General features: G+C 36.6%; 1 protein-coding gene across 10 annotated transcripts in view; it reads right to left on the bottom strand.

Annotated features, from left to right (window-relative positions):
• cadm2b (cell adhesion molecule 2b) overlaps positions 1-12395 on the bottom strand; it is a 462115-nt gene that overhangs the window by 171542 nt on the left and 278178 nt on the right. For all 10 annotated transcript variants that reach the window (XM_087283243.1, XM_087283248.1, XM_087283245.1 and 7 more), the window contains 1 exon segment: positions 1243-1269. In XM_087283243.1, the coding sequence (XP_087139369.1) occupies positions 1243-1269 (27 nt within the window).

Here is a 12395-nt window from a genome sequence, read left to right as displayed (position 1 = left end):
GCATTCCGGCAAATTACCGGTAATGTTACAACTTCTCTTTCCGGAAAATAGCCAGAACGAATTTACCGGTATTTTCAAAAAGGGCCTGTTCACACATACAACCTTTCCGGAAAATGCCGGTAATTTTCCGGAAAGGTCTGTATGTGTGAAAGGGGCTATTAATATACACTCCCATCCAACACAGTCTCACGGCAATTCGTAACTTTTTTGATTTAGTGGTTAATTCGTATGAATCCGTATCATCTAATTTGTACAATTTAGTACAATTAGCTCATCTTCCAATGATGGTTGGAGTTAGGGGTGGGGTTGGGTGCCACGCCTCCTTTTTAAAATCTTGAATGGCACGACTGAACTTGTACGAATTTGTACAAGGCATTAAACTGACAACACGTAAAATACTTAATGCCCCCCCCCTTAACTTTTTACTCTGACCACTGTCGCCACCACCATCCCTCCCTCCACTCTACCCCCCATCCCCCCGTTTCACAGATATTTAGAGACAAATCCTGCTCCTACATCACACAATTAGATGTTTGACTTTCTCCACCACTGAATGAATATCGGCTGCCAAGATCTATTGAAAAAGCACATAAACTCTGTTTCAAATTAAATTCCATTTTCCTCCTACTTCCTGTGGGTGGTAAAAGTGCAATGTTAATTGCAACAGGCAAATAGCACAGACTTTTGTGAATGAGGTGCCTTCTATAATAAGCATAATCCACAGGCCTTTATTGAAAGGGGGCGTGTTTGCATTGAGGAACATTACAGTAACTCCATTTAAATTTGCTGTGGAGTTATTACAACACATTTAGCACTTGATTAAACTGGATTGTGGGTGGTTCACGACTAAATCGAAGGTTTTGAGTTAAAGCATGACATAGAACAGTAGCCATGTTCTCAAAGAATTCACTTCTGTGCCACAAACGCAAGACAAACTGTTTCTACTTTAGTAGATGTACAATTAATCAGCAACATTGACCATAAACTGTGCAAAATCCAGTGGTGACATGTAGCACAGGTTTTCGGTTAACCCGGGAAGCATGTAGACCGGATTTAGCTCATAATGGATATTCCTAGGACCAATTTATCAAAGGTTCTAGGATTGCTTTCTCATAGGCAGAAGCTATGTAAATGCATGCCAGGCTCCTTTGGGAGATAAGAGGGGGCCGAACAGCACATTGTTTATTGGGAGTTGTGTTCAACATAAATCATCCAGCTGCAAAGACAGAGAAGATAACTCACCTTTCACTTTGTTTTTTGTCGCCGCCTCTGAGAGCATGAAATGGAGAAGAGAGATGGAGGAATGGGGATGAAGGGAGGGAAAAGAGAGAGAATTAAAAAGGCTTGAAAGCACAAAATCATCAGCATACACTTTTCAAGTCTAGCATTAATAAAGTAACAGATTATACAAAAGTTTGCATCAACTTGTGTACACTTCTCTATGTAAAAATGGCTGTGAACATGATTTAACAGTATGTTTCCATTCTATGAATTGTGAATAAACATAAATTAACTTTCCCAGAATTTCCTGCATGGCATTTCTCTTTTATGATTTTGACTGTACTCTGGTTCTTTGGTTTCTCTCATCAGTTATGTACATTAGAGTTTTATGTAATGTAATGTCAATATAATTATTGTCACTGCTTTTTTAAGCACTTTTGGAAAAGCACATTGAGATAAGCTTTGGTTCATCATATAATCACCACCAGGTTTTGGAAGGGTTTTTGTCTTTATTAGGGGTGTCAAAATTAATTGTTTCGTCTGTGCAGCGCGATGCAGACGCGGACAATATGGTATCGGTTCAGTAATAATCACAACCGGTTATTGTGTACTGACGTCATTTATCTCATATGCGCTCAATCGCCAGGAAGGTGAGCACGGGTATTTACAACACTCAAGGCGCCAACTACTTAAAAACGCAGCAACTGTGCACAATTTCACCGCGTGTGTGTGTTTTCTGGATAGTCTTTCACTGACACTTACAGCAGAAGCCCCTATTTTTCTGCCATTGAATGAATGAAAGTGAACATTTTTCTCTCTTTCTCTTTCTCTCTCTCTCTCTCTCTCTCTCTCTCTCTCTCTCTCTCTCACTGTGGTCCATTTCACCTGCTGGCGTGACTTTTCCTCTCAGCTGCTAGCGTCACTTTTCCTCTCCTCTCTCTCGCTGTTACAGCGATACTTCTCAATACAGATCTGCATTGCGGGACCCGACCAGATTTCATGCGGTGCGGAAATAAACTTGAAAAAAACTCTGGTGTAATTTGAACAGGAGATGGCGGCCTCACAATGTCACTGCCGAGCAAGCAAGCACGCAAGCACGCATGAGTGTGTTTGTGTGTGTGTTTATTTGTTTGGTGGTGTCTATGTTTGTGTATGTGTGTGAATGAGAGACAGCTTGCTGCTGTGTGTCTATGTGTGTGTTTGTGTGTGCGAGATTTTGAATTGAACCAAATTCATGGCATGATAATCGTAATCGAACCGAACGGTGAGAGGAGTATAGGTTCACACCTCTAGTCTTTATATCACAAAAGAACAATGTATAGATTAAATGTTTACTTTATTTTCAATTTTGAAAGTCTGGCAATCATTGATGTCAGTTTTTCACCGTTTTTTTTTTTTTTTTTTTTACACATTTTGGTTTACAGTTAGAGAAAAACAAATGGAAATATTTTTTCATCAACTAAAGCTTTTAAACTTCCAAACATACCCAGTAGCCTAAAACCTATGCACAAAAAGTCTTCTGAAATTATTTTTCTTCCACAATTCACCTTTATGCTCTTATGTTCAAAAGATTTTGAGCTGAGAGAGGAGTAATGCTTTTCATTCATTAAATTGTCCATTTATGTCAGATATGTTTTGTTTTCCAAATATATGAATTTATTTGTAGTCAGCCAATCTTTAAAGGTCCCTTTCAAATTAAAATATTAAATTTAATCTGTGATACAGATGATGTAAGATGTCTGCATTCCAATGAATGCATTTCATGATGCGTTCCATGGAACAGTTTTGTTGAGCCTCTACTACAGGGTTGTTGCTAGATCAGATATGGTTGTGGCAGGAAGTTAACAAAAAAGATTTATCTTGTTTGTTAAGTTTCCCATCATTTGTATTTTATTATTGTCTACCCCTAACCCAACCGTCACAGTAAAATAAAAACAGTAGTTGTACTGAGTATTATTTTATGTTAATTAAATTAACCAACAAATTGTATTTAAAGTCTACCCCTACCCAAAACACAGTACTGTAAAAATATTAATTCTTGTTATACAGTTTCATAAAAAAAAAAATGCTGTTATATTGATGTGCATATTGCACTTTCGACCGGCCGTGTGGTCTATCTAGACTTTACCCTACTCTAGGGCTATCCAATCCTGCTCCAGGAGGAGCACTATCTTGCAAATTTGAGCTCCAACACATTTTGGATGTTACATGTGAGTCTCAAGATCTTGCTGAGAAGGTTCATGCGCGTTTGATTGGGGTCGGAACTAAACTTTGCAGGACAGGTTCAGAAACACATTTGGACACAACATTAGCACTTCAACCATACTTTGTTGCTTTTGAAGAGATTAGGGCATAATGGTGAGTCTTTCAGAATGGAACAAAATAGTTGGTTCACGAAACAATTCGGTGGGTTATGTTTGTCACAAAACAGTGACAAGAAACAAAAAAATATTTTTTAAAGTGTTGCATGCAGATGGCAATGTTGTTCACATGGATACACAAAGTGCCAAAGAAAAAAAAAAAAAACTCATTCATTATGCACTGAAAAAACTGTTGCATGCAGAACTGTTGCAAACAATTTATTTGTTTTGAATTTAAACTAACAAATTAAGTTTAATAATGTTCAACTTAATTTGTTTGTTTAAATTCAACACAAATAATTTGTTTACAACCACTTAACGTGAAAAAAAAAGAGCAAATCCAAGGAATAATCTCTGAATATTTTTTTTTTTCAGTGTGTATACCATATCTGATTATGTCTTCGGAGTTATACAGTATGACCTTTGATCACAAATAAGAATATTCTAAATTGAGATCTAAAAGCTGAATAAATTAATTTTCCATTGATATGTGGGTTGTTAAATCAATATTTGATTGAGATTAGATGATATATATGAGGGTTTTAAAAATCTAAATATTAAGAAAACCATGTCTGAAGTTGTCCAAATTTTTCAATAGTTTACAGTTAGCTGATGATTGACTATGAGCTTGTTTGGCATGCTTTCGCAGGAGAGAGCCTGATCTCAAAAGATTCTCAAGCCCTGGGCTCCCTCCCGTTTGTAGGGTGAGAGGGGAGATCAAGCTCAGGTAGCGCTTGAGAATTCGCTGCTTATTTTTGGCTAATGATGAACTGCTTTATGAGGGAAAAATACTATTGGGTAGAAACTTGACTATAGTGCCAAATTGATTTTGTCTATTTACTTTTGACGCATGTCTTTGGATGGTGATTAAAAAAGAAACGAGTAACCTGGTGGAAACCCACATGAGAATGGGGAGAACATGTAAACTCCACACAGAACTGCCAACTGGCCTAGTAAGGTTTAAAACCAGTGATGTTCTTGCTGTGAGGCAACAGTGCTCACCACTAGACCATCGTGCCATCCAATCTAAGAAAAAGGAGGAGGAATAGAGGAGGAAGGGGGAATTTTTGAAAATGAAGATGACTTCATGGTTATTTTTAGTGACTTAGGACTTTATTAGCTAATGTATTGGCTAATGCGGGTCTAGCTGTGGTCAACCATAAGCATGCAATCCTCTGGAAATAAGTTTATAAATAAACTTCACCTAGCTATCCATACTACTAATCAAAGATATATTTACAGTAAACATTTACTTGTACTATATACATATGTACATAAAACTTGTAAGTTTGTATTTTGTTGTGTAAATAAAAACCCACTGAAAAATCAGTCAGGTTGCCTTAGCTCACTGTAGGGGAGAAAATTAATTGAATAAGGACTTTTTCCTCACACAAAACTGTAGTGTGACATGGAATATATGAATTGGAACCTTGAACCCAGTCTACATTACTTTAAGCTGCAAGAAAATAAGCGTCTAGAACACTGCTCAATCTCCTTTTGTGGTCCACAGAGGAAAGAAAGTCTGGAATGAAGGAATGTCCATTTTTAGTCAAACTATCCCTTTAATGCCTAGTACATTTACAAGCGAATTACTACTGCTTCTCTTTGTTGAGTTTAAAGTTTGCTCATGTTTGAATGCATAAGCTTAATACTTTCATTATGCCTGACCTTCTGCTTTGCAAGCCGCCTGCCATAAACACTGCCTTGATGAGGAGCGTAACGGACATATTTTATAGCATGCGCCATCTGTATAGACTTCTTTACTGGCCCAGCTGAATAATAATCATATACAACCTTTCATTGTCAATATGCATTTTGAACATGCGAGATGAGGTGAGACTAAGAACCGATATGACTTTGCCACCAATTTATTTATTTATTTTTTGCTGCGTGATGGAAAATGACAGAAAAAATCCCCATGAATGCATTTGCGCTTCTCGACTTCGAATGTTTTACATTGAAGGCATTGAATTATTTACTGGGAACACTTTTTCTGGCAACTTTTCTGACTTTGACAGGGTGAAAAGTTCATCACATTCGGATGTGACAAGACAAGTCCAAGGCAGAAGATGCCTGACACAAATGCACTGTAAATACATTCAGCACTACTCTGAAGAAAGCTTAAGAGTTGTTTAGTGAAGGCAACAATGGGTAGAATCTGTCTAAAGGAGCCAACTCAACTTTATCTCAATCAAAAACATACACAATTTTGGGAACATTCAAGTTGATTTTTGACAACTGTTTGGAGTTCTTAATAATGCTTTAAAAAACTAATGTAAATACAAACATATATACTGTAAATCTATAACCTTATTTTGAATAGTGATGTAAAGGGCACCAAGGTTACCCATTTTTTCAGATTTAATATAAGTCTTTTGCGTCTCTAGAATGTGTATATAAAGTTTCAGATCAAAACACCCATCAGATTTTTCATTATACCTTTTACAAGATGCTGTTTTATACTAATTTCCAGCAGGGGGTGGTTTTGTCGTACTGCGCCTTTAAGACGAGCTCTGCCTGCCCACTGTTTCTACATGCCTCCTCCCTCAGCTGCGTCAGACAACAGACAGACTTAAAGGAAGAAGGTCTCACGTAGCGTTTGTGAGATACAACAGTAAGAACTAACCTTTACTAATCAGTATTGTGAAGTTGCATTGATGAGTCACACACAATATCGTTACAAAGCTGAAGTAAAACGCTGTAATTAATTACACACATACTCTGTTTTAAAACACTTTAAACATGTGAAACTTACTCTTAATCACATTTGATGATGATTGCTGATCCTAGCAAACAGAACAGACCTTTCCCGGTTGCTTTGCGTATGTCTGTCTGGTCTTGTTGACATATACACGCGACTACCGGAACATGTTAATGCGCACAGCTGTCAATCAATTCGGTGGGCGGGGGGATCGCACACCTACGTAATGGTGCGATCAATTTGAAAACAGCTCCAATTGGCCGACCCTTTTTTTTGTAGTTAAATTGAAAAAAAAGGACTGGGTGTGTTCATATCACCCCAGTATGACGGTCTATACACTATACCAACACACAGATCTGTCCAAACAGCTTGAAAAGTAGATTTTTTACCATAGGTGCCCTTTAAAACTTTTAAGCAACAGTAGATCTTTTGAAACCTGACAGTCTTCCTATCAGGTTTTAAAGGGCACCTATGATGAAAATCATATTTTGTAAGCAGTTTGGACAGAACTGTGTGTAGCAACAGTGTATCTACAGTCATAATGGAGTAATATAAAGACAAAGTCGCTTTTTTAAAATCTCCTGATGTTGAAATAAGATCCAAATCCCTCCTGAGGATGTATGATTCAAAGTTTTTATTGTAGTGTTTCTCAGAAACATTATGTGAGATCTGTTTTTTGTCTGTCACTGTGCTGTTTATCTGACAGAAATTGAGGCATGCTCTGACAGACACATGGGAACAGTGGGCGGGAAGAGCTACAGTAGATAATTTGCATTAAAGGCACCGGCAACAAAAACAACTACATTGTGTTCAGAGCAGAAAATTCCAATATTCTAAAATGTATAATAAACCAATCTGATGGGTGTTTTGAGCAGAAACTGTATAGACACTTTCTGGAGACACCAGGAAAAAGGAGTAAAATAGGTGCCCTTTAAAGCAACACCTTTTATAAGCTACAAATCTGCACACTTCATTATTTTGTAAAAAATTATTTGCCCACATAATCTTTCATCAAATACCATAACCCTCCCTACCCCCCTTGAAATGACCTTTGTTAACTTCTGGTCACATGGAATGCCTTTCACTTTATATAAAGAGGGACTTAATATAAAGAGGGACAGTAACTGCATATGCATTAAAAACTGAAAAATACATATTTTGTGAAAGATCTATTGTAACAATACTCCAAAGTCATTGTGGTTTTGAATCACAAACCATACACTGCCACCAGTTCCACATTACAGGCAACATAATCTCCTTGATCCTCGCAAATAACAGTTCTCAGGCCTGAAACCCCATATTACTCAAAACCGCTGTGAATTGGCATGTCGGCCTAGAGTTTAACGAAGAAGTCATTGTTTTTCACACTCGTTAATCTCGCTCATTCTTCCACCCCCCGACCCCCCTGCCTACATGGAAGTTATTAATCTCTGACTCTCTACACAGTGTCAGATTCTAATAGTGTTGACAAAGTCAGACTCCATAATAAGATCCTCCTTGCTGTAAGCAGAGAATGTTTGCCAAATCCTGAGAAGAATACCAATGGATGCAAGGATCCACTGGAGAGCAAATGCTCTTAATCGAACTCTATTTGCTCTCTTTTCACCCCTCCTACTCGCACACCTTTTGGGTTGTTTGTGGGAATTAGTGTAAGCGGCAAATAAAAAGAACACCAATAACGACATTTCAATAAAGAGGACAAATGGTATACAGCTAACAAAGACAGATTCAGAAGCTGCTGTGTGTGAACTTGAATTATTAATGGTCTGGTTTGACATCTCACCTCAATCAAAGAAACATGAATAGCAAATTACAGTTTATCTGATTTTTTTTCCCCCATGTGAATAAGAGATTTCTTTTCACTGCGCAACACTGCAGGGGATTATCGAACTAAAAAATCAGACATTCATAATAAATAATAATAACAATAATAATAATAATGATAATAATAATAATAAAGTATGCTGTTCTACAATAATGTTACAATAACATCACAATAAGAAATAATGTTAAATATAAAAAAAAGCCATTTCTAGGATTGCACTGAAAATTGTTTAATTAATTCAAGATGGTTTATAAACAGAAGCTTGGATAAGTCACTGGGTTTATCGACATCACCAGCGTCATGACAACGCATCTGCAAAAAAGTGTACACAATGTCAGATGTGATTTTATCACACTAGTCTTATGGCAAACACATTGGAAAACGTTTAATTCTTATGGCTGTTCCTTTTAAGCAATATATGATTTTATTCTGATAGTCAACATTTTGTTTTAAATGGCTTTTAATAAAAACACATACAGTTGAAGTCAAAATTATTAGCCTTCCTGTGATTTATTTTTTATTTTTTTTCCAAATGAAGAGTTTCGTTGCAAACATGTTAGTTTTTGACATTTGGATTTTATTATTGGAAATCACTGTTCAGATGTACCTTAATCTATGTGTGAATTGCTGCCATTAATAACATTTAAGAATGTACTTTTTAGGCCTATTACAAAATTAATTTTTTCACAAAAATGTGATATCTGCCAGACCAGTTTCTTTGCAAAGTGCGATATAGCGGTCTTAGAACGTTCAGGATGCTGCCTGAGCTCAACATCCCCTGGGAAGAGAGTCGCCGCTGGTGAAGTGCTCTGAGTTTGTTCATTGATTTAGCGAAAGAAAATAAAGTCTTCAACTTCTCAAAAATGTATAAAAACGTTACAAAAGTGGCCCAGAATAAAATATGTCTGTCAACAATACGGAAATGCAGCAGGGAACAAGTCTCCGCTGATGTCAATTAAGAGGAAGGCCAGGGAACGCCTTTTTTCTGTGCTCCTCCTCATCAAAAAATACCTGTCTGCAAGGCGACATTTCTATGTGTCCTTTGTAAGTTTATTTTTAAATAATTTCTTACATGTAGCTGAGTAGCCAATCTGAAGATTTATTTATGCGGTTGCACCTATTGGTTATAGCCTTAAACCTCACATTTCTTGTTGTTGTTGATTTATTATAAGGGAACATAAGGGCACAGGTTGTTATGGAGAAAAATAAACAATTTTGCTTTTACACAACAACCAATAAATAAGCTATTATTATTATTAATATTATTATTATTACAGTGAAATAATTAATTAAATATGACAGGGTGAGGCGAGCTTGTGTTGCGGACATGGTGCAACAGAGATAAGAACTCTGACACTGCGGCTCCGCCCGCTCTGATCATACAGGTTTGGTTTTCAGCAGCAGTGTGGAAGGAGCTGCCCCCCACTCTTTCTGTAACAAGCTACAAGTCATTTATTTAACTAACTTAATCTTACTTATCAAACAAAACATTGATTCACTAGCTTTTTTTAATAGTATTACTGTAGTAGAATATAGCCTAAGGTGGATATAGCATTTTGCAAAAAAAAATTATTAATAATAATAAAATGGTGTTATGTTTTGTACGTTCTGGCCAAATCTAACTCATAATCTTATTATTATAAATCAATCTTTGTATATATTATTCCATATATTTATGATATATATATTTTTAACCAATTTAAGATATTTGACAATGTTAAGATTAATATGTTGCATTTTGGCTTGGTTTTTGACTTATTGATGAACTATTTATAGACATAAAATTAAATAAAAAATATCCTGGATTTGAAAATATTGTGTTCCTGGCCTTTACTGAGCTCAAGTAATAGTTTAATGTACAAAAAATTGTGAATGAGCTGTTGACGTCTAAAATAATAATGTCAAATAACCAACATTTTTCAAAATGGATCTCGTTTTGCAACAAAACTCTTCAAATATCTTCTAAATGACGTTTAACAGTGCAAGAAATTTTTTTACAGTATATTGGATAAAATATTTTATTTTGGAGAAAGTATTTGTTTTATTTCAGCTAGAATAAAAGCAGCTTTTTATTAAAATAATAATAATAATAATAATAATAATAATAATAATAATAATAATAATAATAATAATTACTATTATTATTTTTAAAAACATTTTATGGCTGTCTCATCTCTGTATGAACAGAATAGGAATTTGGTGTGCATTGCCAGCAATAAGTCACACTTGTTTACAGTGCATGTTGGATTCCGGCAAGGCTGCCCTTTGTCACCAATTCTGTTCATAATTTGGTCCCACTTTATATTAGGTGTCGCTTATACCTGTTAACTTACACGGTAATTAGATGTGTAAGTAGTATTTAACTAGTGTACAGTATGTACACACTGGTACATCATATTTACTTGTGTAATACTGGTGACTACACACATGCAACAACCCACTGAATAGTATGTGTAAGTTCAAATAGTCAAACTAAATACATAAACAAGTAACACTTTCAACATGTTCTAGGGTGATATATTAGTAGATCAGTAGATTGATATTTAGATATTGTCTTATGTTGCTCAGGCACCAGCATTTCGAAAACCACTATCCTAAAGCATAAGAACTCCTCTACTAAGATCTTTAAGAAACTTTGGCATAACGCTACACATTGTTGCCATGACCCGGATGGGAAGTGGGGTGTAAGGGTGTAATGGAGGCCAGCTAGTTAGAGCTGTAAACCTCACTCCCCTGGCTTCAAGTAGCTCACTAGTGACTGCATTTACCACGTTTGTTTGTGAACGCTTCTCATGTTGGAGATGAAGGTTCAAATCCCACCCGGAGTAGGCCAAGGCGAACTGGAGGGAGAAAATTGGTGCCATGACCTGGATGGGAATGAGGTTTAGTGAGAGTGAATGCATTAGAAGCCAGCTAGCAAGAGTTGTGCAAGTAAACCTCACTCTTCTTGCCTCAAGAGAAGCACTAGCTACTAATACAGTAGCTTTAGCATTCTTGCGTGTGTGGACGCTTCTCATGTATAACTTATACTTCTGAATAAAAAAGTAAACAAAAATGATTGGCTGACGATGATTAATAACTGTTTGGTTGACAGTGATTAATTAATAACTATTTGATCAAGAATGTGTTGTTTTCTGATAATTCTGCATCTGGAGATGTTTAACTTAAAATACTCTTTCCTCACTTGTTTCTATTTTAACCCTTAGAATTTTGTAGGCACATAACAAAAGTGAACAGTTTAATAGGCATTGAAACTGGGTTGGTTGTTGCGCGCGTACTGAAGAGCGGTGTTATCGCGTGCGTACTGATCAGCTGTGTTGTCGCGCACGTACTCAAGAGCCATGTTGTCGCGCGCCTAGTGAAGGGTGGGACCGAGGGTGTACCGCGTCGCGGGGGCACTTTTTATCATTTTGGAAGGGCACTTTCTATCCAAGACTAAAAAGGGCATGTGCACTGCACAGGTTGAGCCCTATGTGTGCATGTGCCTGCTAGTATTCATCCAAAAGGGGATTTTAAAGACTTAACTAGGTTACTACTACTTAACTAGGTTACCAGTGTTTTGTTCTGTGACAGTACAAAAATCTTAAGTGGGCCAATAATATTGACCATTTTCGGCGTTCTCCAGAAGAAGAAAAAAATGTATAGGAAATACTGTAAAAACTCAATTGGCCTGTTTAAAATCCCTTGGGAAATGTTTGTAAAATTATACAATTTTCTAATTGGGCTAATAATGTTGGCTTATTGGCCAACTCTGGCAAATAATTTGTCAAAATGGTAGTTTTAGATCATATAAACTCGATTTTAACATGATTTAGGGCATGTATATTCTATAAACACCTAGACTGCAGCTCTGAACAAGATGTATAGCCAGAAGAGAAATGGCCTCCCCATCTGAGCCTGGTTTCTCTTGAGTTTTTTTTTTTTACTTCACTTTCGTCAATTGGTGAAGTTTTGTTCCTTGCCACTGTGGCCACTGGCTTGCTTGGTTTTGGGACTTGTGGAGCTGTGCATTGATGCATTTGCTTTTCAGTGTTTGGACTTTCAGCAGTGAAAATAAAAGCACACTGATCTGAGCTAAATTGAATGGAAACAATTTCGATTTTACTAGAACATTAATGTTAGGCTGCTTTGACACAAGCACTCAAAGCACTGTAGAAATAAAGATGAATTGAATTGAATGTCCAAAAGGGGACCTGAAAAATGTCCCCTCTTGGCTCCAAGTCCACTGTTATTAGGTGCGCAACAAAACCAAGGTTCCTTCTAAGAAAGGAAGCCAAATGCACACACA

Source organism: Danio rerio, chromosome 15 (assembly GCF_052040795.2).
Source record: "Danio rerio strain M-AB ecotype USA chromosome 15, GRCz13ab, whole genome shotgun sequence".
NCBI classification, from domain to species: Eukaryota; Metazoa; Chordata; class Actinopteri; order Cypriniformes; family Danionidae; genus Danio; species Danio rerio.
Note: the sequence above shows the minus strand (reverse complement) of the source record. Positions and strands in the feature narration are given on the sequence as shown.